The 17,545-nt window shown below is 45.5% G+C and overlaps 1 protein-coding gene across 4 annotated transcripts in view; it reads right to left on the bottom strand.

Annotated features, from left to right (window-relative positions):
• The window catches only part of ISA3 (isoamylase 3), a 241,525-nt gene that overhangs the window by 116,589 nt on the left and 107,391 nt on the right, over positions 1 to 17,545 (bottom strand). For all 4 annotated transcript variants that reach the window (XR_015541293.1, XR_015541294.1, XM_087376756.1 and 1 more), the window contains exon 11: positions 374 to 431. Coding sequence is in view for 2 of the 4 variants with exons in the window: in XM_087376756.1 (XP_087232882.1) it covers positions 374 to 431 (58 nt within the window). In the remaining 2 variants the exon portion in view is untranslated. The remainder of the gene's footprint in view (positions 1 to 373; positions 432 to 17,545) is intronic.

The following is a 17,545-nucleotide window of genomic DNA, read 5'->3' as shown; positions in this document are numbered from 1 at the left end:
AGGCTCGGAGCAGAGGTGACGCGGACTGTCCGTGATGGGGTGGTGGAAGATTGCGAGCAAGCATCGGGGCGTCTCAGGTGGACGTTCGTCTGCGAAGGCGAAGGCGTAGGATTGACGCACATTTGCTGCAAGAACGTGGTCCGTCAACGAGTTTACGGGACCTTGGTTAGTCAGCGGGTTATCTACCTGGTGGAATATCGACGGACGACTGCGTGCAGACAATAGGAGGTGGGAGGGAGAGGAGGGACAAACGGAGCGGGAGAGAAGGGAGAGAGGGATGGAGCAAGAGATTGTGAGGACACACAAAGAGATATATACACAATTTGAAAACCAGAATGCAAAGGGAAATGTAAGGAAACATATGTAAACTCACCACATCCAGAGAAGTTTCGGAGTTGCACATAGCTTGATGTATCCACCATATAGTACGTCTGTCAATAACAGTTTAAAAAAAGAATGGACATTCACATTATTATGCCCAACTCACCTCTTATATTTCCCTTAAGCTAATCAGTCATTTAGACATACTATAAGTAGTAACTTTACCCCCCCCGCTCTCCTCCAAAAAATAGATATTCTTTCTAAACAAGCTTGCATTATAGCTACAAGTTGAAACACAAATTAGACAAACAAAGGGCTAAGCACAAAATCATGAAAGCATTATCATCCTTATAATGTCAATCAAGAAGAAATTACAATTGGCATCTTAGAGGAGCTTAGTATCAACTACAAATTTAAACTAAAACAAAAGAGAGTAAATGTAATCACATAGCTCACTAGCTTCATAATGAATTTATCTAGAAGAGCAAGGAGAATAAAGTAACCTCAATTCAAATCAAAGGGCTCTCTCACAATCATAGAATTGTTAAACAAAAAGCTACATGATTGGGCCCCTATGTCATGAGTTTCTGCTTGGTTGCTTTCCAACACTTGAACCTGTTGAGCAATGTTTGACAAGAGAGCACTCAACTCATGCAGGTTAGGAGGAGGGTCAGGTCCATTGGCTGCCATGATGACAAGATGACTCAATGAAGGAGAGACTGAACAAGAGAAAGCACAGAGTACAGGACCACTGCCTAAGCTCTGATACCAATGTAAACTACTCGGTGCTTTCTATCAATTCAGACAACGGATTTTGCAGAGGCGTTTGAATGAAATGATTGCGAGTTGCCAAACACATATACTTGAACTTAAGAGTTTGCAATTAAGCTGGAATTAAGACTTATACAGCTTAAACACAAAGTGACATCATTGGAAATTCCAATATGATTGAGGGGCCAGGACACCCCCCCCCCCCTTATCCAAGCTCACTTTATTCTTGAAAATGGAGATACCAGGCGCAGTATGTAGGCCATCTTTTGGTGGTTCTAGTGATGCCCTATAGGCCATGGTATGTGCCTTGTAGGCATAAGTGTAGGCACTTATAGTGTTAGTGCCTTCTATGCCACATATGACACTTAGTCCTATGTGACACCTAGGACACTTAGTCCTAGGCCTAGGTACAAGTACTTTGTACTTGTGTTTTTCAACTTTATCTAAGTTTGACGTGACTTCTCTTTCGACTCGTCTTGTACCTGCACTCTCTCTCTCTCTTCGACTCGTACCTTCAGTGGTATCAGAGCAAGTATTGCTCTAGCCTTCCAGCTCTCCTCAGTCCCGAGCCCTCCATAGCTTATTGGAAGTTTTATCCGCCGTTCTCAGCCTGTTCAAGGCTCTTCAGCTGCTGTCCAAAATCCAAGTGTCCAGCTCCCCAAGCAACAAGTGTATCTGCATTCCCTTCTGTACAGTTGTACGGAAGGCCTGGTATCACTGGTTCGTACCTGCGCATCGAGGGTCGCCATACTGAAATCGTACACCCGTACCTACAGTTCGCCGTACGTACGGTGCAATGATAGATCCGTCGTACAACAGTACCATCGCCGTACAAGGTACCCGTACCTGCAGTTCGCCGTACGTACGGTGCAGTGATAGATCCGTCATACCTTCAGTGCTATTTGTAGTACAAGGTACTTTCACCGTACAGCTGTACCTGGCGCAAAAACACCGTGCAAGGTACTTGCACCGTACCTACAGATCAGTCGTACAACTTGTGCTTGATCTAGGTATTCCGTACAGCTTCACCACAGGTTCCGTACCTGTTTTAGCATTGGTTGGAATCAGGTCCTTAGTCTCACTGCAGTCATCTACAAACATTTGTAGATTTGGGGCTTTTGCAGGACATTCGAAAATTTGGGGCTTTCATTTCCTTTCACCTCCTTTGATTGCAATTTCTTGCAAGAATATTGGAGCTTTGGGATTTAGTCTGCAATTTCTTGTTTAAATTGCAATACATTGGGTCAGATTGCAAGACATTCAGTTACATTTGCAGGACATTGGGTCAGATTTGCATACATTGGGTCACATTTGCAAAAATTTCAGCAAAATTTGGGGCTTTTCTGAATTTGCCCTCTTTTTGGCCTATTTGCCCTCAATAAATTTGGGGCTTTTGCCAAATTTGCTGTTTTTGCAATGAACATTGCCTGTCACAGTCACATTTGGGACAAGCCATTATTCCTGATCATGCTTTTGCTTCACAGCAGACAGGAAGAGGCAAGGCTTCCAAGCCTATGGGCAAGCGAAAATCTGCGCACAGCAGCTGCAATTCCTCTACGCATAGCAGCTGCAATTCCTCCCATGTATCTAAAAATACAGCAGATAAGGGAAAGAAGAAAAGATGCAACTATTGTCGCAAGCCTGGACATGACATTTCAGAATGCAGGAAGCGCATTGCTTCGGAGAAAAAGAAAGTAGGATTGACAGTTAATGCCTCACATGCCATTGAATCCCATGAGCCAGCAGATGCTTCACATGCACATGCTCTTGAGGATGATTGGGCATGGGCTGTCCATTGCTCATTTGATCCCTCCAAAGCTGATGCACTCTTTGCTGCTAATGATGCTCAGTCCTGGTACTTTGATAGTGGAGCTTCCAAGCATGTCACATCTTGCAGACAGTTGTTTCATTCTCTAGCTGATGCACCTCGAGGGGGGATTGTTACATGTGCCAATAATGCTTCATATGCTGTAAAAGGAGTTGGAGATGTGCAGCTCACATCCATTTCCAGCCATCCTGTCACTCTGACAAATGTTCTTTTTGTGCCTGGAATCGAAGTCAACTTGATTTCAATTTCAGCAATTGCTACTTCAGGTTTTAGAGTAATTTTTGATGGCTACAGATGCCTAGTATATGATCTTCGTGATGACAATGCCATAGTTCTCATTGGCACTTTGCAAAAAGGGCTTTATCACCTTGATCATCATTCAGCTGCACTTTCTATTGAAGCATTGGCTATTTCACAGCTTGCTGAAACTCATCTTTGGCATGAGAGAATGGGCCATCTCAATTATAGAGCTCTTGCAAAGCTACATTCACAGCAGATGGCAAATGATGTACCTCAGACTCACACAGTTTCTAAACATGTGTGTGAGGGTTGTCTTTTGGGTAAGATGCATCGATTTCCTTTTCAAAAGAATTGTCCAAAACTCTCACAAAGGAAATTGCAGCTAGTACACAGTGATGTCTGTGGCCCAATGAGGACAAATGCCATTGGAGGATACAAGTATTTCATGACTCTCATTGATGATTTCACAAGGTATTGCTGGCTATATCCTTTAAAGGCCAAATCTGAAGTTTTCTTATGCTTTCAGAGATGGCTGAATATGGTTGAGAATGAATCAGGATGCAAGCTTGTCACCCTCAACACAGATAGGGGGGGTGAGTATATGTCAAAGGAGTTTGATGCATTTCTATCCTCAAGGGGCATTATTCACTCATGCACTACTCCTTACACTCCTCAGCAGAATCCTGTTTCTGAAAGGAAAAACAGGTCCACAATGGAGATGGCCACATGCATGCTTAAGGCCAAGTCTTTGCCCAATAAATTTTGGCTTGATGCAGTAATGTGTGCCAACTATGTGCTGAATAGATCACCTACACGGGCATTAAAGACTATTACACCTTATGAAGCATGGAAAGGCAGGAAGCCTTCACTTTCACACATGAAAGTTTTTGGGTCTCTTGCATATGTTCATGTACCATCTCAGCTGAGACATAAGCTTGATGACAAGGCAATCAAATGCATATTCATTGGTTACAGCTAGGAGAGCAGAGGGTATCGGTTATATCAACCAAATACTGGGAAGATTATTGTCAGTAGAGATGTGATCTTTGCTGAACATTCAGCTTCTCCTCTTGTGGACTGCAAAGCAAAGCTAGATATTGACATGTTTGATGCCTTTGAATCTTGGTTACCTCTACCATCATCAGAAGAGGATTTTGAGCAGCAACATGAGCCTCCTGCAGGCCCTCCACTAAGCAATAATCAGCCACCACCTCATGCTGATTTGCAGGTTTCTCTTCCGGCACAAAATGATCCCACTACTCATGATGCAGTCATTGAAGAAAGAGCTGTCAATAGACAGCAAAGGCAAGTTCCCAGATGGCTTCTTGACACATTGAGGGACAGCAAACAAGATCAGCCTTTTGCTGCCCGGACAAGATCAAGGAATAGACAGCATGGTCACTTTCTTGAGTTTGCACTCCTTGCTACAGCTTGCAATGAAGAGCCTTTGTGCCATAAAGATGCCTTTGACAGCAAAGAGTGGATGGATGCAATGAAAGCTGAGTTACAATCTATTGCCAAAAATGACACTTGGGAATTAGTAGATCTCCCACCTGGCAAGCATGCCATTGGAACGCGGTGGGTCTACAAATTAAAAAGGAAATCTGATGGCAGCATAGATCGATACAAAGCCCGTCTTGTTACAAAAAGGGTATGCCCAACAACAAGGAATTGACTTTGAGGAGACATTTGCTCCCACATCCAGGATTACTACCATTCGATGTGTCATTGCCATTGCAGCCCATCATCATTGGCAAGTGCACCAACTTGACATCAAGATTGCCTTTCTTCATGGCGATCTGCAGGAAGAAGTCTATGTCACACAACCTCCTGGCTTTGAGGTTGTTAATTCTGAAAATAAGGTATGCCGGCTTAGAAAAGCCCTTTATGGTTTGAAGCAGGCACCCAGGGCATGGTATGCCAAAATTCATGCACGCTTACTATCCCTTGGTTTTCAGAATAGTCCCACAGAACCCACTCTTTATTTCCGTGGGAGTGGATGTGATTTTTTAGCGCTGATTTTATATGTGGATGATATGCTTATCACGGGCCCAGATACTCAGCAAATTGCAGCTTTCAAGGCTGATTTGCAGCAGATTTTTGACATGTCAGACATGGGACAGCTCCATTATTATTTGGGCATTCAGTTTGCTCATGTTGAGGGGGGTATCATGATGTCTCAGTCCAAGTATATTGGACAGCTCCTTGATCGCTTTCAGTTTGAGGATTGCAAGCCAATCTCTACTCCAGTGGACCCTGGCTTCAAATTCTCAGCTCATGATGGGAGCCCACCATGTGATATCACTCTTTATCAGTAGGCTGTTGGATGCCTTATTTATTTATGTCACACCAGACCTGACTTGCAGTATGCAGTATCTCAGCTCAGCAGATTCATGCACATGCCCAGTTCACAGCATTGGCAGGCAGTGAAGAGAGTCTTCAGATATCTCAGAGGCACTCATAGCCCTCTTCTATGGTGATCAGGGTTCACTTACCATGCATGCTTACACGGATAGTGACTGGGCAGGATGTTTTGACACCAGAGTGTCACATACTGGCAATTGTTTTTTGCTTGGCAATTCATGTATTTCTTGGCTCAGCAAGAAGCAACCGACAGTTGCCACATCTAGTTGTGAGGCTGAGTACAGGGCAGCCTTCACCGCTACAGTAGAGTGTGTTTGGCTTCGACAGTTACTTACAGATCTTGGTATTTGCCAGACATCCTCCACTATTGTCTACACTGACAGCCAGAGTGTTTTGGCCATTGCGCGTAACCCAGTGTTTCATGCGCGTACCAAGCATATTGAAGTTCACTATCATTATGTTCGGGAGCGGTTGTCAATAGGAGACATAGAGTTGTCCTATCTTCCCACAGAGGACAACATCGCAGATATGTTTACAAAGGCACTTCCTCGTCCCAAGTTCGAAGTCTTCCGACAGGCTTTACACTTGGTTCCCTTTGTTACATGATCTGACATTCCTTGTACATTCATAGGTGGCTATATCCTTTTGGATGAACATGTGCCACCATGACCAGAAACTACCAGGTATTCTGATACGTTTCCAGAATACTTCAGCCCATCCCATGGAGGGGGGTTTGTAGGCCATCTTTTGGTGGTTCTAGTGATGCCCTATAGGCCATGGTATGTGCCTTGTAGGCATAAGTGTAGGCACTTATAGTGTTAGTGCCTTCTATGCCACATAGGACACTTAGTCCTATGTGACACCTAGGACACTTAGTCCTAGGCCTAGGTACAAGTACTTTGTACTTGTGTTTTTCAACTTTATCTAAGTTTGACGTGACTTCTCTTTCGACTCGTCTTGTACCTGCACTGTCTCTCTCTCTTCGACTCGTACCTTCACAGTAAGGACTCCAAAATGGAATCAAAAGTGCCCAACAATGGGTATAAGCATGTGTTATTACACATATACATATGTTGACACACTCGCACCTATATGAGCTTCTTACAAAATTCTGTCCTGAAAAAGAAAAGAAAGAAAGTCTATTAATGTCCACAGGAGACCAACATGTCTATGGGACAAACAAAAAACCAGCTACTACATCCGCTTAGGGAGGGCACATGGCAGCTCCCAAGAAGTGCAAAAGAGCAACTCCAAATTATTTACAGTACCTATATTGTAGTATAAAAATCATAAACATAATTGGCCATACATTAGTTTAAGACTAAGAGTCTTTTGATTTGAAATGAAACTCCTTGATGAGGGCTACGCCCTCACACTATACTATCCATTTTCCATCCTTCATAGCTTTTGGTAATTCTGCTGCCTTTTAGTTCAATTAAGTAGTTGTAAGTTCCTCAACTATCCATACCCTGGTCCCTTTCAGCTGGTAAGATTGTCAGAGAAGCTTGATCCATAGATCTCATGAATTATGTAATGGTAGTATGTCCTTTAGAGTTTGCAATATTAGTTGCCCTAGCATCCTCATGATGATCAATCGTCCATTCAATGTTAGGCATGGCTGCTTTGATATGTGCTAAAGTCTCACTACATGAGTATTCCTCTTTGTACCAGCGGGGAGAACCCCTATCTAATATTCAATGCATTGTCACATTTGGCTTCATGCTCCATAACCTCTTCTTGAATATCAGTTTTGCTTTCACCTCTATAATCATTTCTTCTTGACTGTTTGCACTTCAGTTTGAACAAGATCCTTGACAGTAAAAACTTATTGAGGGGCAGGAGGGGAAGCCTTACAAGTCTGCATTACCTCACCTATTACTGCCTGTTTACCAGGTCCTTCAAGAACCAGCAGTCTGGCTGTCACTGCCAACTCCAAATTTAGCTCTCACACCTCTTGCTGTGCTGCCACTGTTGAATAGACAGGATTTTGCTGGCTGGAGTTGAGGCTACAGAGTGGGATTTAAAGGAGACGCCGGTTGTTCCATTTCTAGGGTTACCCATCGACTGAACCTAAGCCCTGGACCCTGATTTTTATCAAAACCAGCAAAGGGTAGATCGGCATTTTCATCAAAAACATCCTAACTAGGTCACGGGATTATAGAGTCTATACCCCTTGCTTTCATTGACGTAGAATGCACTTTCCTACCTTGTCATCAAGTTTGCCACACAATTCTGGAGGCACATGTGCATACACTACACAACCACATGTACGGAAATAGCCCACATTGGGCTTATGACCAAATCATGCTTGATAAGGTGTCCTAATCTTAAATGCATTCATGGGACACCTATTCAAAATATGATTCGAGCACATAATGTCTTTCATCTAAAATTTGTGTGGCACCTGTTTTGATTTTATCATGCATCTTCCCATCTCCAAAAGTGACCAATTTTTCCTTTCAGCCTTCCCATTCTATAGAGGAGTATACCTCACTGTAAACTGATGTATAATGCACTTTTCAGCAAAAAATTATTGCAATGCCTTGTACATATATTCCCCCCTCGGTTTGAATGAAGGGCCTAGATCTTGCACTCAAATTGATAATCAACCAAGGCAGCAAACTGTTTGACCACATTGCAAACTTCAGATTTCTGCTTAAGAGCAAAGACCCAGGTAAAACATATTAAGTCATAAATGAATGTAACATAATAGATATGACCTCCAAGAGACAGGGTGCACGTGGGTCCGCCAACATCAAAATGGACAAGCTGTTATTTTTGTGTAGCATTGACTGCACCATCCTTGAGAGAGGAAAAATGATGCATTTAATCCAAAATACAGCCCTCACAAATTTTGTTTGGAGGGTTCATAACTCTGCATTCTACATAGCTAAGGTAGAAGCCACAATAGTGGAATATCCTCTTTTCTCATATGCATCAAGCTGGAATAGCCCGTGACATAGTGTACTTGTGAAGACCAAGGCATAGTCTCTCCCTGTCATGGAACATATATCTGTCATCCTAAAGATGACCTGCTAACCTATCGGAGCCTACATGATGAGCTGAGCCTGAAATTGCCATACCATACTCTTTCTTCTTCTCCTTTGCAAGTTATTTGGGACGTGATGACGTGGGCTTTTGCAGTAATGGAACTTGCCTTTCTTGAAAGGCTTTGGGGCATCCTTTTATCTTTCCTAGAGTCTACTTGCATGTGCATGTCCATAACCATTGCAAGGCGCATGATTAGCATCATGTCTAGGTTGAGATTTCTTCTTTGCCCTTATCCTTGGCTGAAAAGGCATGCTTCCCACTGTGAGAATGCGAAGGCATATTCTTTCGTGTCTACTCCTCCTACAACAAGAGTGATACCAACTCTTGAAAAGTGAGGCAACAACAAGGGGTGAGGGAGATAAAGGTGGATAGTGGAGGGACTTAGCTCCCCTCCAACCTAGCCTCAGCCACCAAATCCAGCCAAACTTCAAAGACAATGAGCTTGGCGTCGACTTATGGGACTATTCATTTGCATGAAGATCTTCATGACGCAATCCACAGTCACATCAGCTTTGTTCCCGGAGTTGTTAGCTTATGAAAGCAAGTTTCATCTTCCTAGCTTCACTCAAAGCAGAGAACTCGTCTCTCATCTAAACTTCCCACCTCTTGTTGGATAGAAAGATTTCAACGATGGAGAAGAGCAACTATTGGAGCATAGTGGATTTGGAGGAGAGCGGATGCCAACAAGGAGCGCAAATAGCCAAGAAGAAGGTAGAAGAGTCGCACTCTAGACTCCACGGCCCTCATACTTGAGCATGGTGTAGGAATTCAAAGAGGGCCTCTTTACCCCATCTTTTGAACGAAGTCATTCTAGCTTTACCGTGGAAGCCAGAAGGGCAGAAGAGATCTCGCATGTCTAAAGAGTTTGAAAACAAGGTAATTTAGTTGGATGCTACTATGAGCGACTCTGAGGCAGGGGAATCAGAAGAGGAACTCCCAGGTCAACCTCTTAAACAAAAAAAAAGACTTAACATTCCATGGCAAGCCTCAGGCCATTGTGCATAACAAGAGAAGAATTTCCAAATTCAAAGGCCCAGATCCCCCTATAAAAAGCCCTCCCCCCAAGGCTAAAAAGGACAAAATAGAAATTGTAATAAACATGTCTCCTTTCTCACACTTAATGTGTGTGGGCTTATTGACTCTTTAGGAAGTTAGAAACTAAGCAGGTGGCTAAAAGAAAATCTCCTCTCCTCCACCTTTTTAGCTATCCAAGAAGTTAAGGTAACTAGTTCTACGTTAGAAAGCAGATTGAAGCTTATTGACAAAGAAAAAAGTGGTTCTATTCTGATCATGATGAAGAAAGGGGTGGCTGCTCTAGGGGTACTTTCTTACCAGCAAGCAAGTATTTCAAACTTTAGACAAGATGCCAACCACATGGATCTCGTTAGATTACATCAATAGAAAGTTTGCATTCTCAGTTGCTTCTGTTTATGCTCCTACGGGGGCTCAGTCCAGAAAGATTATTTGGCAATCCATCCAAGACCTTGACAGTAACTGTGTGGTATTAGGGGATTTTAACATGGTGGAAATGGGACAATAAGAGGGTCGGAATTGGCTTGCGGGAGGAACTCAAAGAAAGCTTTCAACTAATAGACATTGGTGAGACTGGTGTGTTCACGTGGTCTAATAGACAATGTGGCGACTTCAGAAGGGAAGCCAGATTAGACAGAGCATACATATCCCCAGCTATACTTGATCTTACTATTGAGAAACAATACAAAGTTTTCTCTTCCTCGACTCTGTCAAATCGTAAGCCTGCTTTGGACTGGGTCACAAGGGAAATTCTTGGTTCAAAGCTGATCCCTTTCTCTTCAAGATACCTTCTGTTCAATACTGCTCCCCTCCTTGCTGCCCCCTCCCTTCCCTCCTGCTGCTCCTCCTCCCTGCTGCTGCTCCTCTCCCCACTCCTCCTGCTGCCTCTCTCCCTGCTCCCTGCTGCTCCTCCTGCTCCCTCCTCGCTGCCCCCTCCCTTCCCTCCTCGCTGCCCCCTCCTACCTGCCCTCTCCGCTCTGCCCCCTTCCCCCGCTCTGCCCCCTTCCCCCGCGCTGCAGCCTCCCCCCCCTGCGCTGCAGCCTGCTCCCCCCCCCCCGCGCCTGCTGCTGCTCCCCCCCCGCTGCAGCCTGCTGCTCCCCCCCTGCACCTGCTGCTGCTACCTCCCCGCTGCAGCCTGCTGCTCCCCCCCCACCGCTGTAATCTTTCCCCTCCTCTCCCCCCTGCTCTTCCTTGCTTCTCCCCCCTCTCCTCCCCTCCTCTCTCCTTCCCCTCTCCTCTACTCCTCTTCTCCCCCTCTCCTCCACTCCTCCTCTCCTCTATCCTCCCCTCCTCCCCTGGTTTCTTCTTCTCTCTCCCTTCTTCTTCACCCACTTCTTCATCTGGAATACCCCTATTCTCTTATAGGGGTCTCCTGGGTTTCAGGAAAGCGGACAGAGTTTTTATTTTTTGTGTTTGAATCAGCCAACACACCTCGATTGACGAATGGGTTCCCATTCAGTCAATCCGTCTCCGCTCACACTGGCCGCAAGAACTGTCACTTTTTCAAAAGACGAGCTACAGCAGTTGCAAAAGGATTTGGAGCATGAGTGTTCCACGACTCTCTTCGCACGCATTCATGGCTCACACCCCTCCAGGTCACAAGCTAGAGATTGGATGCTGTCGGCGCTTCCTCAGGACCTCGCCCCCCACCTCAAGGATGTTCGTTTGTTGGGACGGGGTTTCTTTCAGGTGTGCCTAGATTCCCCGGACGTCACGAGAGACCTGCTACAGGCCCGGTTTCTACTTCTAGGCTACAGGAGGATCTTTTTGTTTCCTTTTCATCGACCCAGTTGAAGAGGACAAGCAGGGAGTTTCTGTTTTCATTAGATTCCCTGGTCTTCCCTCAGTTTATCACCGGCTTCTTTCAGTTATTGGCGAGAGGTTTGGTGTGGTGGCAAAGATCCCCCCTCTCCCTGGCGAGCCCTCTTCGGCTGCTGAGGCGGTCAGGATGGACGGGGTACCCAGGGTTAGGGTCATTGTCCAGGACCCCAATATTTCAGATGACCACATCATGCTACAGCGACCTGACGGGTCTTTCTTCCGCCAGAGATTTAAGGTTGCAAGTCGGCAGGACCAGTGCAGGATTTGCAGATCCTCGGGGCACTTCGCCAGAGATTGCCCAAAGAAGAAAAAGAGGCCCAAAAAGCAACCAGCTCGTACTAGCTTACGACAGAGAGTTGGAGAAGGACCTACCGCTCCACAGACACGGCCTCAGACACGGGCTCCCCCCTCTCCTAGGGCTACTCGAGTCCCTTCGGCACCCAAAATCTGGAATGAACCATTTCAAATACATGAACCCTTCTGGGCTTTTAAAATAGCCACACAGAATACTTCTCCAATCTGAGAACGTAGAGAATTCTAAACAATGGGAATTGGAAAGAAAGTACAACCATGTATTGGAAAGTGAATACTGCGAATTCCATATATCATCAATCTAGAAATGCTTGTTGCTCCTGTAAGCATGAATCACCTTACTGTCATTGTGGATTACAAATGGATTGCATAAGTGAACAAAGCACATCAATTATGTCCCAAAAAGGTACATAATAGCATAAACTAATATCAAGCCAAAACTGTAACATTCCTGCAATCAAATGCAGAAGTGATAGAGGGGGGACAATTTGCATTGCACTCGGTGTTTCCACTTCAGACCATTTTCCAGTAATTTTGTCCATTTCAGAGCCTCATCTGAGAGGACGGTCTCACAGTATCAGGATCCCAGACGCCTTATACACGGATGAGACTCTCACAAAGGCAGTGTTGGAGATCTGGGTTTCTCATATGCAGGGGGGGGGGGGCGGTCCTTCACATGTGGCCACAGCACTTGCCAGCATCAGCGACTTCTATCACTCCGTTGCTAGTGCTCGGCGAGATGAGGTACTCAAGCGAGAGATCGGTATCCGCCGGCAGTTGGCAGCCCTACAGAGGGAGGAGCAGAAATGACCATCAGATGCTTGGATACAAGAGCGCCTTGCTGCGACAAGGGCTCACTTGCAGACCTTGCTTGATCAAAGAGCAAAGTATGCCTTCCATCCACGGGAGTCCTTTTGGATACAGATGGGAGGGAGAGTCAATAAACACTTTTTCTCTACATTTGGTCATAGGCATAGTAGAGAGAGTGTCGGGAAGCTTTTTGACCCTGACGGCGTTTTGCAGTCCCATCCGAAAACCGTCATGCATTTAGCGACAGCCTTCTATACCTCCCTACTTTCCGCAGATCCGAACTCACAGGCCAGAGAGGTGGCTAAAGATGAAGTTTGGCAGAGTTTACCTGTGTTGGTCACCCCACAGATGTTATGCTCACTTGTGATGCACGCTTTACCAACACAGAATTCAAGACTGCTCTCTCTGCCCTTCATAAGGGCAAATGCCCTGGTTCCGATGGTCTCTCTCGGTTCCGATGGTCTCTCTCCTTTTTTTATAGCCTTTTGGGATATGATAGGTGATCATATTACTTCAGCCCTGCAGGGCATTTGTGACTCGGGTGAGATGCCTGACTCACTGACCGAGGGACTCATTCACCTTATCCCGAAAGGTGGCAACAGGAATTTTGTATCCCATTGGAGACCCATCACTCTTTTGGGCACTCTTTACAAAATCCTTGCCAAGGCGATCAGCATCCGACTACAGCCCCTTCTTCCAGACCTCATCCATGATACTCAGACAGGCTTTGTGCATGGCAGGAGCATTGAAGAGGAAGAAGGTATGCTCTTCAGGGCCTATTGTCACGGGGGGGCCTATTGTAATATCTTTTCCTTTTGGGAAGCCACAGAGTGGGCTATGCAGAGTGGGCAGAGGCTAGCAGTTTTACTCTTGGACTTCGAGAAAGCCTATGACAGAGTAGATTGGGGTTTTCTTGAGGGCACTCTTCTACGGTTTGGATTTTCAGATGCTTGGATCAGAGGGGTGGCGTCCCTTTACAGGTCAGCCCATAGCCAGGTTTTGATTGGAGGGGTAAGGGGTGACAGGTTTCAGATTTCCAGATCAGTTCGTCAGGGATGCCCTTTAGCCCCCTTCCTCTTTCTTTTTGTGGGAGAAGCTATGAGTATCTTCCTTGGATCTCAGGCTGAGCTTTTTGGGCTGCGATTGCCCTTGAGACAGGAGCAGGAGCTTTTTGACTGTGAGTTGGCTGATGACACTCCTATTTTTATTAAGGCCTCCTTGCAGTCACTTGATTCTTTCCGGACAGCCTTGGATATTTTTTGCTCAGCTGCAGGGGCACACATTAACTGGCATAAATCCTTTGGCTTTTGGATCAATGATGAGGACACTCCAGGCTGGGGAGTTGACATTGGTTTTTCCTGGATTCAGAGGGGTGTTCCTATCAGGTATTTGGGATGCCAGGTAGGATTGGACATCTCTCCAGCACAGCAGTTTGCCCCAGTACTAAGGGAAAAGCTCCTTTTCTGGAGCTCTGCCAAACTCGACCTTGCATCTAGAGTTGTGGTAGTGAACCAGGTTCTCTTGGCCACCTCCTGGTTTGTGTGTTCTTGCTGGTGCCGGTCTAGGGATTGCATCACTCAGCTCATCAGATCAGTCAGGAATTTTTTATGGAGTGGACTTGATGGCACAACAGATGTTGCAGCAAGGGTGGCCTGGGAGACCATTATTCTCCCTACATGTGAAGGGGGCCTTAATGTCATTGACCCGGACTTGCAGTGCAGGGCATTGCTTTGTAAGGTGGTGGTGAGGGGACTCATGCCTGGGCAGGAACCTTGGAAGGATTTCTTTTTTGGACGCATTCAGGCTTGCACACCAACCTTGGGAGATGATTGGGTGGACAGCCCTCGCTGGATTTTCACATCAGCCCCTCTCAGATCTCCTGCCTCTCCTCTTATGACTGCCATCCTGAAAGCTTGGGGGAGCTTCAGGAACACTCTTTGAAGGATTCCACCTTCTACCGTCGAAGAGATTGATAGGCAGCCGATCATTTGGAATGATAATATTCTTGACGAGCATGCCAGACCACTGGGCACTTCCCATTACATGCAGTGGTCTAAATGGGAGAGAGGCCCCGCCTACACAATAGGCACTAGGAAATCTTTTATTAGACTACCTGAGGATCAGAGAGGATCAGAGACTGCAGTCCGTGAGTCACCTCACAGGGGTAGCACGCAGGATTCAGCAGATAGATGCAGCCATCCCGGTGGAATGGACAGTTGAGTTGCCTATTACTTCCACCACTTGGATGGGGGCTTTTTCGAGGACATCAGTTCCTTTACAGGTGATCGCTCTCCGAGGTCTCGGGGAAGACGCACTGGTCTTTGATGTTGGGGATGGAGGTTTACTTTCTACATCCAAGGATGGCATTCTTCTTGAGGTTGCCTTTCAGCCTATCAGGATTGCTGGTTTTGTGGACGATGGAGCACGCTTGCAGTGGTACTTAGAGACCCCGACCCTCTGCTTTTGGCCTTGGGATCCTGGAGGTTGTGGTTATATGGAGGTGCACCTATCAGGTGCTTGCAGTGGGACCCAGGAGAGTGGGAGTGGATAGATCATGGGCACCGAGAGAGGGGGATTCCCTTCTTTCGTTTCACGGTTGGTAATGCCAGGAGGTTTCAGCTGAACAGTAGGGGTTGGATTCCCTCCAGAGCCCCCCATTGGGAAAGCTTCTTCATCACCGCAGATTTGCGTAGAAATTTCTGGAGGAGGCTCTGGAAATCCCTCAGAAATAGAAAGATCGCTCTTTTCTTTTGGCTTTCTATTCATGGAGGGATTGCAGTGAACCTGTGGAGATCAAGGTTTGGGGCTGATCCCACTTGTCCTCAATGTCATTCTGCAGAGGAGTCAGTGCAACATTGCCTTTGGGACTGCAGTCAGGCGAGGACTGTTTGGAAAGGGGTTGGTCGGATACTCAGCATCTTTCACACTTCCCCTTTCTTCATGACTTGGGGCTCGGTTGCATAATTATCTCTTACCGGGCCCCAGGTGTTTTATGAGGGTGAGCCTTCTTCTTGGACACTCTCGGTCCGCCGGCAGGTGATAGAGCCCTGCTCTCTGCAAGATGTGCCACTTACTCCCTTCAGAGCTTCTCATGTTTCAATGGACACCTCTTGGGAGATTTTGGCTAGCATTTCCTCTTGGCACATTTGGAGAGCCAGATGTACTGAGACCTTGGATGGCACCCAGATACACCCATCACAGGTGTTCACGGGTATTTGGACTGACACGGTTCATACTTTGATAGCCATATGGGCTAGCATGCAGGGCCCCTCACGGGCAGCCTCTTCTAGAAGGACTATATTTCTTCGAGTTTGGAGGGGTTCTCCCTTTTTCTCGGAGGTTTCTACCGGATTGAGATGGCACTATCAGCCTCAATCCTTTCTTTTTGGCTCTTGAGCTTTTCGTGCATTGCATGATGTATCCCGTATGAAGCTTGCTCTAACGGTTTTTCTTTAATACTTAATAGAAGTCTCTTTTTGCCAAAAAAAAAAAAAAAAACACCCAAAGAGTGCTCAAACTTGCAAGGAAACACAGAGCTGCCATTAGAGCTCGCAGAATGGACAGGTTAAATAAAGACTGGAGAAGAAGGCTAGAGCTTCAGACACTCATGTCCAGTACCAGTTCATTGTCAAGAGAAAGGAAATTCGCATTCAAGAGCAGATTAGACTACAGAGCGCTAATCTTTACTTTAGAGATTGTTGGACTGGGAAATCTAATAGACCTTCAAGAGAGTTTTTCAGATTGATACGGAAAAATAGAACCCAAGAGCAGATCCCATCACTCATGAAGGACCTTACTTCTTTTGTATCTTGAGAAGAAGAAAATATGAAATTCATTTATGATCATTTTACTGCAATGTTGAGCACCATAGACAGTAGATGCAGATGTGCTAGAGGCACGATAGCTATGCAGACTGACAATGGCTGAAGACAAGACAAAGGGTAAAGATGGGCTCTTTGTTGAATTCTATAAATTTTTTTGGGACACTTTTGGGCCATGTGTTCTCAAGCTCTCGCAAGAATGTGTTGAACTAGGTAGTTGCAGCTACAAGATCTTTGCAAAAGCTTTGACCCTCAGATTCAAACATAAGATGGACAAATGGATTCTCCCATAACAGAAGGGTTTTATTAAGGGCAGGCACATATTGGAGGCTATCATGGGAAGGATGTACACATGCTGAAGAAATAGGTCAGGATGTTTGCTTCATTAAAATCTATTGTGATAAAGCATATGATAGACTCAATTGGAACTTCCTAATACAGATGATTCAAGATTTGGGCATTGGCCCAAAATTCACCTCTTTTGTAAAGCTTCTGCTCACTAATGCATCACCAAAGCTTTGCATCAATGGGGAAATGTCTCAACCTTTTCCTTTAAAATGCTCTATGAGACAAGGATGCCCTTTGGCTCCTCTGTTGTATGCTATTGTTGTTGACTCCTTGGGACGGTTTATTAGATATCAAGTTGACTAAGGGACTTCAAGAGGAATTGAATTACCCTCTTGAAAGCAGTTGGTTACTCAACAATTTGCATATGACACTAATCTCACAATCAGTCATTCCCCTCAGTTCATAGACAATGCCTTAAAATGTGTAGACATCTTTAGCACTGCTTCTGGGTCAAAAGTCAATCATATGAAGATGGGCTATGCTGTGATATCTGGAATGGATCAAGATCAACTCAAGGCAAAAGGATGTAAATAGATTCCTCAGGGGCAAATTTCTAGACTACTAGAAGTCACTATGAAAGCTAGGTGGGACTAGTTCTTAAAAAGATTCAAGGAGAAACTTGACAAATGAAGGGGTTTTCAGGCTAATCTAGCTGGGAAAAGGGTGGTCCTGAACCACTGTACTTATCATATCTCTATTTTCTACCTCTCCTACACGTGTCGCTCTCTCTCAGGACTTGAGAAATTTATTAGACTCTGTAGATCCTTCTTTTAGGGGGGCAATGACACCAAGAGAAGAATCTCCAAAGTCAGATGATCATTCTGCA

The sequence above is a fragment of the Dipteris shenzhenensis genome, chromosome 7 (assembly GCF_047967505.1).
Source record: "Dipteris shenzhenensis isolate YYH24624 ecotype China chromosome 7, Dip_SZ_1.0, whole genome shotgun sequence".
In the NCBI taxonomy this organism is placed as follows: Eukaryota; Viridiplantae; Streptophyta; class Polypodiopsida; order Gleicheniales; family Dipteridaceae; genus Dipteris; species Dipteris shenzhenensis.
Note: the sequence above shows the minus strand (reverse complement) of the source record. Positions and strands in the feature narration are given on the sequence as shown.